This window comes from Balaenoptera ricei, chromosome 5, assembly GCF_028023285.1.
Source record: "Balaenoptera ricei isolate mBalRic1 chromosome 5, mBalRic1.hap2, whole genome shotgun sequence".
Classification (NCBI taxonomy): Eukaryota; Metazoa; Chordata; class Mammalia; order Artiodactyla; family Balaenopteridae; genus Balaenoptera; species Balaenoptera ricei.
This window is the reverse complement of record NC_082643.1, coordinates 50,316,538-50,331,809: the sequence shown is the minus strand read 5'-3', so window position 1 is coordinate 50,331,809 and position 15,272 is coordinate 50,316,538. Positions and strand designations below refer to the sequence as shown.

General features: G+C 36.2%; 1 protein-coding gene across 5 annotated transcripts in view; it reads right to left on the bottom strand.

Annotated features, from left to right (window-relative positions):
* Positions 1-15,272, bottom strand: part of CCDC158 (coiled-coil domain containing 158) — a 99,887-nt gene that overhangs the window by 32,677 nt on the left and 51,938 nt on the right. For all 5 annotated transcript variants that reach the window (XM_059924019.1, XM_059924017.1, XM_059924021.1 and 2 more), the window contains 3 exons: positions 13,724-13,882; positions 12,258-12,350; positions 11,298-11,423 (listed from right to left, as the gene is read on the bottom strand). In XM_059924019.1, coding sequence (XP_059780002.1) covers positions 11,298-11,423; positions 12,258-12,350; positions 13,724-13,882 — 378 coding nt within the window. The remainder of the gene's footprint in view (positions 1-11,297; positions 11,424-12,257; positions 12,351-13,723; positions 13,883-15,272) is intronic.

Here is a 15,272-nt window from a genome sequence, read left to right as displayed (position 1 = left end):
TATATGGGACCACAAAATTGCCAATGCAATCCTGAGAAAAAAGAACAAAGCTGGAGGTATAACCCTCCCAGACTTCAGACTATCCTATAAAGCTACAGTAATCAAAATAGTGTAGTACTGGCACAAAAACAAACACATAGATCAATGGAACAGAATGGAGAACCCAGAAATAAACCCAGGCACCTTCAGTCAATTAATCTATGACAAAGGAGGCAAGAATATACAGTGGAGAAAAGACAGTTTCTTCAATAAGCGATGCTGGGAAAACTGGATAGCCACATGTAAAACAATGAGATTAGAACATTTCCTCACACCATATACAAAAATAAACTCAAAATGGTTTGAAGACCTAAACATAAAACCTGAAACAATAAAAATCCCATAAGAGAACATAGGTGGAACATTCCTTGACATATTTTCTTGGATCAGTCTCCTAAGGCAAAAGAAATAAAAGCAAAAATAAACAAATGGGACCTAATTAAATTTAAAAGTTTTTGAACAGCAGAGGAAACTTTCCATCAACAAAATGAAAAGACTACTTACAGAGTGGGAGAATATATTTGCAAATTATGTGACTGACAAGGGGTTAATATCCAAAATACACAAACAGAGCATATAACTCAATATCAAACAAACAAACAATCCAATCAAAAAAATGAGCAGAAGTCTTGAATAGATATTTTTCCAAAGAAGACATACAGATGGCTAACAGGCACTTGGAAAGATGCTCAACATCACTAATTATTAGAGAAATACAAATCAAAACCACAAAGAGGTATCACCTCATACCTGTCAGAATGGCTATCATCAAAAAGTCTACAAATAGAGAATTCCCTGGTGGTCCAGGGTTAGCACTTGCTGCTTTCAGTGCTGTAGGCCCAGGTTCAATCCCTGGTTGGGGAACTAAGATCCTGCAAGCCATGCAGTGCAGCCAAAAAAAAAAAAAAGTCTACAAAAACAAATGTTGGCAAGGATGTGGAGAAAAGGGAACTCTCATACACTGTTGGTGGGAACGTAAATTGGTGCAGACACTATGGATAACAGTATGAAGGTTCTTTAAAAAACCAAAAATAGAACTACTATATGATCCAGTAATTCCACTCCTGGGTAAATATCCAGAAAAAACAAAAACACTAATTTGAAAAGATACATGCACCCCAATGTTCACAGCAAGTAATATTTACAGTAGCCAAGACATGGAAGCAACCCAAGTGCCTATGAACAGACAACTGGATTAAGGTGTGGCACATAGATATACACACACACATACACACACACACACACACAATGGATACTACTCAGCCATAAAAAAGAATGTAATACTGCCAGTTGCAGCAATGTGGATGGACATAGAGAACATTATGCTTAGTGAAATAAGTCAGACAGAGAAATTGTTTAGATTCCGCATAAGATATCACTTATATGTGAAATCTAAAAATATAATACAAATGAATATATATGCAAAACAGAAACAGACTCACAGATATAGAAAACAAACTTGTGGTTACCAAAGGGGAGAGGGATGGGGAAGGGACAAATCAGGGGTATGAGATTAACTACTATATATAAAACAGATAAGCAACAAGGATATACTGTATAGCAGAGGGAATTATACCCATTATCTCATAGTAACCTATAATGGAATATAATCTGCAAAAATACTGAATCACTATGCTGTACATCTGAAAGTAACACAATGTTGTAAATCAACTATATTTCAATTAAAAAATAATTATTTATAGTCTTGAAAGGGAAAAAACCTCTCAGTAAACTAGGAATAGCAGGGAACTTCCTCAATTTGAGAAAGAACACATACAAAAACCCTACAGCTAACAGCACACTTAATGGGGAGAAGTTAGATGCTATCTTGCTAATGTCAAAAACTAGGCAAGAATGTCCCTTCTCATCAGTTCTGTTCAACATCATATTGGAAGTCATAGTTAATGAAATAAAAAGAAAAAAAAGGAAACAAAAGGTGTACAGATTTGCAAAGGAAGAAATGACTGTCTTTCTTCACAAATGACATGATTCGCTATGTAGAAAATCCCAAAGAATCAACAACAGTAACAAGAAAACTCCCGGAACAAATAAGAAATTATTGCAAGGTGTCAGGAAACAAGGTTAGTATACAAAAGTCAATTGCTGTATAAGAGCAATGAACAATGGATTTTAAAATTAAAAACACAATACCATTCACATTAGTACCAAAGATATAGAATTCCTAGGTATAAATCTAACAAAGTATGTACAAGATCTACATGAGTAACACTACAAAATTCTGATGTAAGAAATCAAAGAAGAGCTAAATAAATGGAGAGATATTCCATGTTCATTGATAAGAAGACCCAATATTGTTAAGATACCAGTTTTTTCCAACCTGATTTATGAATTAAATACAATCTTAATCAAAACCCCAATAATTCTTTAAATTTTGTTTATATTGACAAACTGATTCTAATGTTTATGTGGGAAGGCAAAAACCCCAGAAGAGCTAAGACAATAGTGAAGGTGAACAAAGTTGGAGAATTGACACTATCCAAGTTCAAGATTTACTGCAGGGCTTCCCTGGTGGCGCAGTGGTTGAGAGTCTGCCTGCCAGTGCAGGGGACACGGGTTCAAGCCCTGGTCTGGGAGGATCCCACATGCTGCGGAGCAACTAGGCCCATGAGCCACGACTGCTGAGCCTGCGCGTCTGGAGCTTCTGTTCCGCAACAAGAGAGGCCGCGACAGTGAGAGGCCTGTGCACCGTGATGAAGAGTGGCCCCCACTCCCCGCAACTAGAGAAAGCCCATGCACAGAAACGAAGACCCAACACAGCCAAAAATAAATAAATAAATAAATAAAAATTAAAAAAAAAAAGATTTACTGTAATAAGACAGTGTGGTACTGGTAAGAGAACAGACAAATAGACTGATGGAACAGAATAAAATAAAGATCCCAGAAACAGTCCCACACAAATATAGCCAACTGATCTTCAACAAAAGAGCAAAGGTAATTCAATAGAGAAAAGGCACTATTTTCAACTAGTGGTGCTGGAAAAACTGGACATCCACATGCAGAAAAAAATGAATCTAGATGCAGACCTTATATCTTCCACAAAAATTAACTCAAAGTGAATCACAGACCTAAATGTAAAATTCCAGACTATAAAACTCCTAGAGGATAATATAGGAGAAAATTTAGATGACCTTAGGTTTAGTGATGACTTTTTAGATACAATATCAAAAGCATGATCCATGAAAGAAAAATATCAGTAAATTGTACTTTATTAACCTTAAAAACTTTTCTTTGTGAAAGATAATATTTTAAAAAATGGAAATATAAACCACAGACTGGCAGAAAATCTTTTCAAAACACATAACGGATAAAAGACTGGTAACCAAAATACACCCCAAAAAAGAACCTCTTAAAATTCAACAATAAGAAAAATTTTTAAATGCCCATTTAAAAAATGGGTAAAAGTTTGGAACAGACATCTCACCATAGAAAATATGTATATGGTAAATAAACATATGAAAATAGGCTCAACATTGTATTTCATTAAGGAATTTCAAAGTCAAACAACAAGATATCATACTACACTACATTCCTATTAGAATGGCTAAAATCCAAACACTGACAACACCAAATGTTGTCAAGGAAGGGGAGCAACAGGAACTCTTATTCACTGCTGGTGAGATTACAAAATGGTACAGCCTCTTTGGAAGACAGTTTCGTAGTTTCTTACAAAACTAAACATGCTCTTACTATACAATGCAGCAATCATGCTCTGTAGTATTTACCTAACAGAGTTGAAAACTTATGTCTGTGCAAAACCTGCACATAGATGTTTATCTGCACATAGATTTATTCATAATCTGCCAAAACTTGGAAGCAATCAAGATATCCTTCAATAGGTGAATGGATAAAAAAACTGTGGTACATCCATACTATGGAATATTATTCAGTGAAAAAGAAATTAGCTACTAAGGGATGAAAAGATATGAAGGAATCTTGCAAGCATATTGCTAAGTGAAAGAAGCCAATCTGAAAAGACTATACACTATATGATTCCAATTATATGATATTCTGGAAAAGACAAAACTACAAAGAGAGTAAAAAGATCACTGGTTGCCAGGGGTTCAGGGGAAGGGGAGAACAGATGAACAGGTGAAACACAGGGCATTTTTAGAGCAGTGAAACTATTTTGTATAATACTATAATGGTCGATACACACCATCATACATATGTCAAAACCCACAGCATGTACAAGGAGTGAACCCCAATGTAAATTATAGACTTTAGTTAATAATAATGTATCAATATTGGCTTATCAGTTGTAACAAATGTACCACACTAATGCAAGATATTGGTAATAGGAGAAACTGGGGGGAGGGAGGGGGAGGGCAAAGGGAGTCTATGGGAGCTCTCTAAACTTTCTGCTCAATTCTCTGTAAAGCTAAAACTACCCTAAAAAAATAGTCTAGTAATTTAAAAAGAAAAAAAAAGAAACCGTGAACTTTGGAAGCAAAAATGACAACATAAAATCATATCAATTTATATCTTTATCAGTAAGGTATGATACAAGAGTGGCCATTATGCTGCACCCTTCCCATTACCATTTGACCATTTTATATGCAAAATTGTTAGTTTTGCATTAATATGCAGCAATTATTATTTGTTTATAAATGAGTTTGAACATTTTTCATGTTTATTGACTATATGCATTTCTTATGTGAATTTTGTATCCATATCTTTAGTACACTTTTCTTTTAGAGTATATGCTATCTTCATCTGGGTATGTAAAAACTCTCTATATTATATACATTAACCCTTTATTAGAAATATTTTTCTAGTTTGTGATTTCATTTTGATTTTGTTTCTGGTGGTTTTGTGATTTAAGTTTTATTTACTCAAAATAATCAATCGTTCTTTTTTAATTAATTAATTAATTAATTAATTTTGGCTGTGTTGGGTCTTTGTTGCTGTGCGCAGGCTCTCTTTAGTTGCAGCAAGCGGGGGCTACTCTTCATTGCAGTGTGTGGGCTTCTCATTGCGGTGGCTTCTCTTGTTGCGGAGCACGGGCTCTAGGCGAGCGGGCTCAGTAGTTGTGGCTTGTGGGCTCTAGAGTGCAGGCTCAGTAGTTGTGGCGCACAGGCTTAGTTGCTCCGCGGCACGTGGGATCTTCCCAGACCAGGGCTCGAACCCGTGTCCCTTGCATTGGCAGGTGGATTCTTAACCTCTGCATCACCAGGGAAGTCCCAATCGTTCCTTTTAATGTTTATAAATCTTGTAATACTTTCACTGATTCATTTTTAATACTTTTGCTGTTTGATTCATATGGAACATATTTTGATTTATAACATGAGCAAAATACACTTTTAAAAATTAGAAAATAGCTAGGAAATGAATAATTTAAAAACATTCTTTACATATGACTCCTGTCTGGCTGGTAAAGAAATAGCTACATATAAGCTCTTCCTGAAGTTACTGGAGCCCGTCAAAGAATCTTGCTCTCTCTCACTCCAATCTCTGACCCTTAGGATACACATTAAGGCTATTGCTAGGGGACATACATTTTCAAGTTAAAACTTCTACAAGCTTTTTTGGTTTCAAGGGAAGAATATAAGCTTATACTGTTGTTGTTAAACTTAAGGTTTATTTTGTGATTTGATTAGCTTCCTATTATATTTTGACTCTGAAATCAGTTTATGTTAAATTTGTTTCCAAAATACCTTGCAAATTATCTCTCTAATGTACCTCCATCTTCCCCAAATACTGTTCTCTCTAATGGCCTTGAGTCCATTACAGGCAAACTTATGAGTTATAATGTAAGATAAGTAATGTCTAGGGAGAATGTGTGCTTCTCAACTCCTCCTAGCTCCATTCTCCAAAGATAGAAGATGAATGTAAAAGCTAAAAATAAAAGCTTGGTCTCATTCAGTTTGAATTAGACTATTCTATTTTGAGAATGTCTGACCAAATCCATCTCCTATAATACTTATGTTCCTGTCAGAAGGCGGTAATAAAAATGGAATATAAATATCCTGTTTAGAATATAAACATATTATTTATATTGTATACTAAAAATGGGTGAGTAGGAAATAAGACAAAAGTTACAAAGTGTTGCTGAAAATCTTGCTCACATCATGGGTACTTCAATGACAAAGATCAAGCACAGCTAGCACAAATTACAGTGCATGTGTATGGAATCTGATATATAAACAAAATAAATTATATGATTCTGGAAATATTTTATTTTTATATGCTACAATAGCCTTTATCTGAAACTTTCATCTAAAATCTTCTATGTCAAGCTACCAATTATTTGTGTGTATGTGTCTGTCTGTGTAGGTATGTATTTAGATACACATACATATATACATGTTCTTGGTGTTTGAGCTTGGATCAAATCACATAATATAATTTTTCTGGTTCTACCATTTTCTCACCTGTTAAAACTAGGGCAATCAATTGGATACTTTTTAATGCCTTTGTACCTCCAAAATGGTATAATACTCATTCACAAAGACCTAATGAAATACACTATTTGTTCAGGTAGAGTATCTATTTATGTCATCATCCATTTATTTTGTTTATAAACAGCATTCAACAGTGTGGTGTAGAGAATCAGTACAGTATAACTGGCTAAGGAGACAGGTTCTAAGCTCAGGCTATCTTGGTTAAGTGTTGGCACAACTGGGTTTTTGGAGTGTGAACTCTGTAAGTCACTTAGCTTCTCCAAGCCTCAGTTTCCTCCTCTGTAAAATAAGTATAATAACAGCACTTATCTCGTGTGGGTGGTTGTGAGGAATAAATTATATAATCTATAGAAAGTATGCTGCACAGTGCCTGGTGTTCAGTAAGTAATCACTATTGTTAGAATCATGGAACAAAAAGACTAAAATGAAACGAGATAAATGAAGGGGCAATGCAGAACAAAGCACATAGAAATATTCTTGTTTTTTTTAAAATTTTATTTATTTATTTTATTTATGGCTGTGTTGGGTCTTCGTTTCTGTTCCAGGGCTTTCTCCAGCTGTGGCAAGCGGAGGCCAGTCTTCATCGTGGTGCGCAGGCCTCTCACTATCGTGGCCTCTCTCGTTGAGGAGCACAGGCTCCAGACGCGCAGGCTCAGTAATTGTGGCTCACGGGCCCAACGGGCCCAGTTGCTCCGCGGCATGTGGGATCTTCCCAGACCAGGGCTCGAACCCGTGTCCCCTGCATTGGCAGGCAGATTCTCAAACACTGTGCCACCAGGGAAGCCCGAAATATTCTACTTTTAAACGTAAAACTTGGCATTTAGTTTTGCTCTATCTGAAGCCCCACTAAAATGACACTAAAGAAATTAACAAGGATAAAGAGGAAAGGAGAGATAACATTAGATGAGTAATGATGATAAAATTTTGGGAGATGGAAAGCAAATAGGTAATTCATAATTAATTTAGTAGAATAAAGAAAGCTAGGGCTTCCCTGGTGGCGCAGTGGTTAAGAATCTGCCTGCCAATGCAGGGGACACGGGTTTGAGCCCTGGTCTGGGAAGATCCCACATGCCGCGGAGCAACTAAGCCCGTGAGCCACAACTACTGAGCCTGCGCGTCTGAAGCCTGTGCTCCTCAACGGGAGAGGCTGCGACAGTGAGAGGCCCGCGCACCGCGATGAAGAGTGGCCCCCGCTCACCGCAACTGGAGAAAGCCCTCGTACAGAAACGAAGACCCAACACAGCCAAAAATAAATAAATTAATTAATTAATTTAAAAAAAAAAAAAAAAGGTAAAACATCAAGTACCTGCACAGAAGTAGCCAGGAAGCAGCAAGCTGCTCTGCCTCAGAGTATTCCAGAAAGAGTCAGGAAATGGAGGCCTTGTGTATTTCTAAAGGCCAGGGTAAGGGACAGGGCAGCAAAATGGGAGGACTGGCTAAAAGTTTATGGTAGAAGCTGTGAGAATACCAGGTGTACTCCCCATGTAGTCAGGTAATAATTCGTTCTTTTCCCCTAAATACATTTAGAGGCTTAGTCTCTGGGTGAGGTTGAACCAAAGGACTTGAGGCTCCAAAAGGATACCTGGCATGGCAGGAGTCAGGTTGCAAACTGAAAATATAAGCATAAAGTAAGATTTATAGATATATAGATACCCCAGATTCCCTGCCCCACTCACCTCTCAGAATACTGGCGGATAGATGTACATCTACAAGTCTGTAGTAAGACAATCGCTCTTTAAGGGAATTAACAGGACCAAGAAAAAAAACTAAGATAATTTTTGGATCCCTCAGTTCAAAAGTAATACCTAACCACCTACTAGCTAACAAATCCTGTGAACCTTACAAAGTGCTTTTCATTGGCTTTTTAGGGCCTCAGTCTTAAATATGAATGGACAGCCAATGATCACCAAACAGTGAAGGAAAATCTCCAACATGAAAGACAGACATCAGAACAAACAGAAAAAAAATGAATTCAAAGAAATGGCAATAATTCAGGTAACAGAAGAAATTATTGAAAAACTGATATTAATATCCTTAAACGGAAATGAGGAAGTACCACATCCACAAAAGAACATGAAACTATATAAAGAGAAGATTTAAAAAACAGAAAAGGCTCCTGGAAATTTTTTAAAATACATGATATCAGAAAAAAAATTCAATAGATGTTTGGAAGATAGAGTTGAGGAGTTTTCCCAGAAGGTGGGAATAAAATATGAGGAGATGGAAATTGGAAGTCAAAATTAAAGGAGATTAGAGAATAAATCCAGAAGGCTTAATAGGTGACTTAACAGGAATTCTAGAAAGAGAGAACTGAAAAAGTGAAGGAAGAAAATGATCAAATAAATGACACAAGAAAATTTCAGAGAAGAAGAACATAAGAGCCTGCACAATGAAGGGAAAAAGACCCCCAGCAGAGATCACCCTGAAATGAATACCAGACGTAAAGAAAAGACTCTAAAAGCTTTGAGAAACAAACAGGTCACATACAAAAGCCCTGGAATAAAAATGGCACAATAGCAACAACATTTTGCACATCAATCAAATGTAAGTGAAGAATAAAGGTATTTTCAGACATGCAAGGTTTTAAAACACTTAATGAATGAAATGCACCCATTCTCAGGAAACCACTGGATTATATAATCTCTGCCAAATGCTGGCGAGGCTGTGGAACAAGAGGAACTCTCATTCACAGCTAGTGGGAGTGTAAAATGGTACAGCCACCTTGGAAGACAGTTTGGTAGTTTCTCACAAAACTAAACAGATTCTTACCATATGACCCAGCAATCATGCTCTTGATATTTGCCCAAAGGAGTTGAAAACATGTCCACATGAAAACCTGCACATGGATGTTTATAGCAGCTTTATTCACAATCACCAAACTTTGGAAGCAACCAAGGTGCCCTTTAGTAGATGAACAGATAAACTGTGGTACATCCAGACAATGAATATTCAGTGCTAAAAAGAAATGAACTATCAAGCCATGAAAAGACATGGAGGAATCTTAAATACATATTACTAAGTGAAAGAAGCCAATCTGAAAAGGCTACATACTGTATGATTCCAACTCAATGACATTCTGGAAAAGGTAAAACTGGGAGACAATAGAAAGATCAATGGTTGCCAGGGGTGGAATGGGGGGAAGGCAGAACTTTTAGGAAAGTGAATATACTTTGTATGATATGAAAATGATGGATATATGTCAATTATGACCTATGTATAAACATTTGTCCAAATCCATAGAATGTACCACGCCAAGAGCAAACCCCAAGGTAAACTGTGGACTTTGGGTGATTATGATGTGTCGATGTAGGTTCATCCTTGATAACACACCATTCTGGTGAACGATGTTGATAATGCGGAGGCTGTGCATGTGTGAGGGCAGGGAGTATATGGGAAATCTTTGTATCTTCTTTTCAATTTTGGTGTGAATCTAAAACTGCTCTAAAAAATAGTCTTGAAAAAAAGGCAGCAAAAAGAGCAGACAAAAATATGACTAGAAACCAAGAGAAACAATGGTCACAAGTTCATAGGGGATTCAGATAATGGAGTTATCACATACCAATTTAAAAAATAAAGTTACTTAATAGTACAAGTCTCAGAAGGAAACAAGAGAATGGGGCAGACAAAATAGTCAAGAATATAAAAGATAAACATTTTCCAAAATCAATGAAAGATATCAATCCACACATCCAGGAAGATCAGTGAGCCCCAAGAAAGATAAATATAAAGAAGACTACACATAGGCACATCACAGTCAAACTGCTTAAACCAAAACAAAGAGAAAATCTTTAAAGTGGTTAGAGAAAAAAAGTACCTCCCAAAAAGTGACAATAAGACTTAAAACTGACTTGTCAGTAGAAACAATGAAAACCTGAACACAGTATTTTACAATGAATTCATTCACCCATTAGACAAATATGTACTGAATACTTACCACATGCTAGATACTGTTCCAGGTGCTTGGAACACATCAGTGAATAAAACAAAGAATGTATGTTACATTTAATGTGTAAAATTATATAATAAACATTTTTAAGGGAAGAAATTGTATAAAACATGCTTAACAGTCTATTTAGATAATACACTTCATTACTGCTGTTAGAATTACAATTAAAGTTTTAAATTTAATAGACTTATGACTAGTATTTTTTCAGTGATGGATGAGATTCTTTATAATCAAGTACAGTCTATGTATTACTAGGCTGGATTTTGGCTAAAGAAAAGTCATGGAATTTCAGAGTTGATCTTCTAGAAAACCCTAGAGATGATCTATAGTCCAGACTCCTCATTAGAGGTGAAAAGGAACAATATATTTAACTCAGTATCCAAGGGCACACAAAGTAGTTAGAGACACATCTTAAGTCCCAGTGACTCCTGGTCAAATGTTCTTTGTTATGTTTGTTGTTTGCTTCATGGGGAGAGTGGTTTAATTTAATTTTTATCAATGTAACCTGCATATAGTTTTAAAGGTAAAGTGATTTTATAACACTTAAAACAAAAAGCAGCAGTCTCCTTCTCTTCCTCTGCCCACCTCCAAGTTCCAGTCTCCAGAGAGAACCATGTTAACTTCTAATATTAATAATATTCTTTTGTTTGATAGAATGTTACTTGCTGTGTGATAGCTAGTTTATCAGTGCACATAACTCATGTGTGTGAAAAGAGTCCATTTCAACTTTTTCATTCTGCAGTGCATGCTTTTCATTTAAATGCGTAAGCAGGATAACTGGTAGGTTACTAGCAACCCTGTTGCTATACGTACAATAGGACTATTAACTAATGAAATTGATTTTCATGTGTGATTTCATGTGTGATTAGACTATAAGACTAGTTACCTACATGAGATAGGAAGCTGGCTGCAGACTGGGAAGATGGTACATTAGAATGAGAATGGGCAGCAGATGACGGCTGTAGAAGGCGTGGTTTCACAGAAGAATTGGAGGTGTATCCAGGGCCCTTAAGTTCCTGGAAGACAATATACATGTGAGCAAAATAACTGTCAACGTACAGTGAGAATTGTGAAATCAAAATGTATTTTTGCAAATATAATTTCAGTCTTACATGTTGAACTTCTACAAAGTTTTAAGCTAAAGTATTAAGCAAGATGATTCTGGTGTATGTTACTCTTTGGGGACTAATCATGGGCTTAGGAAGATGCCTTCACACTTCTGATGGATAAAATCATTCCAGATGTGAAAAGATATCTCAGATGGGATGCTACTACGTTGGTTTCTAACTTTGCCAAACACTCCACACGACTTCTGACTTCTACTATGTTGGTTTCTAACTTTGCCAAACACTCCACACTACTTCTGACTACTGAGAAAGATCCTCTCCAACTGTGGAGTGCTCTTGCCTGTGAAAATATCCAGTATTGAGACTTTAAAGTAAGTCTGCAACTTTAAAATATACTTGAAAAACAGACATATACTCCAGTGGAAAAATCTATTTTTAAAGAACACATGTTTTGTCATGCAAATTACATCATTTTTCTACTCTCCAAACAAGCCAAACATACTTGACCTCCTGTATACAAACCTCTGGTTCCCCAAGGTAGGTACTTCTATGTTTCCCTCATTCAGTATAGACTTAACATAAAGCATGGTGCTTCAATTTGTTACTATATATGAAAAGGATAGGTATAATCTGTACAATGTACAGATTTTATAATCGCTAATATTAGATAATGTTAAAAGTACACTTGAATGTATCTAAAGTACATGGGGAAAATATGAAAGTATATCAAACCAAGGCATAATTTTTGCTTAAACTACTATTTTTGATGAAAAAAGATCTTACTTTTACATCCAAAGTGTGTTGAAGTTTTAGGCGCACAGATTCTTGTTCCTGACGCTGTATTATATCTTGACATTCTGCAAACTGCAAAGATGCCTACAATCAAGCAACCACATGTGGTTTATCCTCCATCCTTTATGCAACTTTATTTTATTAATGTATAAATGCAGAGTCACCATCTCTTCAAGGAAACTTCCCCTATTCTTGGCACACGGTATTACATTTATCTATTTATTTATCTGTTTTATTCAGAAAACTTGAGAGTAATTGAAGGCCATGTCTTTATCCTCTGTAGCCCCAGCATCTACATGGCATTTAGTATGTGGAGGGCACTCAAAAGAATGAATGAACTAAGGATGAAATGAGCAAACAGCTTTAGCAATGCAAAAACATTTCTATAAAAATAACCACAACTGAAATTCATTGAGTCAATATATCATGTTCTAAGACCTAAGTTTGAATAGGTGGGATCAAAGGTCATTTTCTATTACCATGAAGGCTCTGATTTCTCAAGAATCAATGACTAGTCTTGGTATATTTTTAGGCTTCCAGAGTTTTCAGGTGACACAAAGAGAGATTTACTTCTCTACAATAAATGGCAATGACAAATACAGTGTCATCATTGATCCTTCTCATTCTTCAAGCTGTGTTCCCTACCTGCACTTTCTTTTCTTTTTTTTTTAATTAATTAATTAATTAATTTTTTTAAAAAATTTTTGGCTGTGTTGGGTCATCGTTGCTGTGTGCGGGCTTTCTCTAGTTGCGGTGAGCGGGGGCTACTCTTTGTTGCGGTGCACAGGCTTCTCACTGTCGTGGCTTCTGTTGTTGCAGAGCACAGGCTCTAGGCGCGCAGGCTTCAGTGGTTGTGGCACATGGGCTCAGTAGTTGTGGCTTGTGGGCTCTTGAGCGCAGGCTCAGTAGTTGTGGTGCACGGGCTTAGTTGCTCCGCAGCATGTGGGATCTTCCCAGGCCAGGGCTCGAACCTGTGTCCCTTGCATTGGCAGGCAGATTCTTAACCACTGTACCACCAGGGAAGCTCCCTACCTGCACTTTTTGAACTCCACAAAGTGCCAGATGTTAGCATTACTTTATCTCTGTATGGATATTATTAACAGACTATATTCTACCTAGTATTCAAGTCCTTCTTTGATGGTAAGTTAGATTGGTGGTATTTTTAGTTATTCAGGTCACGAAGGATACCAGGAGCATCTTACACCTTATATCTTACTGCTCTTGTGACCTGTTAGCCAGAAAAAAAGATAATTTTGTAAAAAGTATGCATCATGACTACGTTTTTAAAGCTCAGCCTTCTGTACAGGATACAGTTTTTTTCTTGTGTGAGGTGACTGGGATACAATACAGTTTGACAGATTTGGTTCCTATCAACATGGAGCTTTCATTCAGAACAATTCTACTTGGTTAATAACTATTTAGTTGATAACTATTTTAAATATTTAGTTAATAACCACCTTATCAAGAGCAACTTCCATATTAGCAACCTTTTCTTTCAATCGGCGTTCCTGAGATCGTAGGACTTCTAGTTCTCCCGCCATCTTGTTTTTCTCTGTTGCAACAGTACTCAATTCCTGGCTTAATTTTGTCTTTTCTTCTTTTAGAAAATGCTTTTCCTACAATTACAGAGGAGCAAATATCAGAAATAATATGCTGATGTAGATGCTGAGATGTGATGGAAATCTAAAACTATGATGTAAAGATCTGAACTATAGCTTAATTGTTTATGGATTGGAGTTGGGAGCTGCTAGAATTATGTTACCAAGTTCTCTCTCATTTTTATCACTACTAGTTTACTACTTCTTTCTAGGCTTATTAAATCTTTGATAAAACCTATGAAGTATGTAATAACTGTGCTGTCATAAAAAGAGACAGTGTTGTGGTGAATTGAGATTGAGTAATCACACACCAAATCAAATTGAAACTTCTTTAAAATGACACAAGAGATTTAAAGAGGACACACGTATTTGAAATCTTTATGGGTTTTCTATTTTGTTTCAAGGTTGAATATTAATTTCACAAATGGTTAAATATTAATTTCACAAATGCCTACTGTAGACCCTCTGGCATAAAAAGAAATAGGACACACAGCTCCTGTCCTCAAAGTCACTGTGATCCAGTGATGAGAATGAGCTTACTGATAAACTTATGGAGAATCTTTGGTATCTAACAAAATTTCATTAAAATTAGTTCATTCCTTTAAAATACATCATGAAATGGGTAGAAAAGAACAAATGCATAGTAATCAAGTTAAAATATAAACCTGAACTTACTGAGTTTATATTTCTTTCTATATGTATATTATTTTCATAGAGAAAATGTTTAATGTAAACAAGGTAGTAGGTATCACCACTGTAATACACATTTTGGATACAAATAGTTTTTCCTTTTCTGATGAGTTAGGCAGAAGAGGCTGCAGAAAGAAAGAAGGATTAATTTTTCAAGCTGCCTCCTTCCCGTTTGAGGGGAATGTCATTGAGCTTTGATGAACACCTTCCTTTACTGGGTGCAGGTGTTTCTGGTGACAGCAGGCAGTAACCTCTTACTGCCCTAAGTACCCTTGGGGAGGATGAGGATAAGCCCTGCTTTAGGTTCCAAATAGGCAAATAATGGAAGAAGAAAAAGAAAAGAACAAATTTAGGATAAGAAATGGAGGGGAGAAAAAAGTGGGAAAGAACAAAAGCACAGGAAATAAATAAGTCCATATGATGAGGGGTAGGCACAAATGTATGTACATATTTGTTAATATTTAGCCTCATTCTAAAAAAAGTATTTCAGCATTTTCGGTATGGGGAAAGCAATTATTTTAGTTGCCCTTATTTTCTGCTTATGCTGTTTACCTTCTCATCCCCATTACAGTCAGTTCTGTTATAACTCTTCTTCTAAAAGTGCAAATTTGTTCCAAAGTGATTGAGGTTATCAGGGAACATTTGAGTATAACACAAATTTCACATCTACTTATGCACAGTTTCATTTATGAGAAATACAGGGTCAATGCAGAAAACA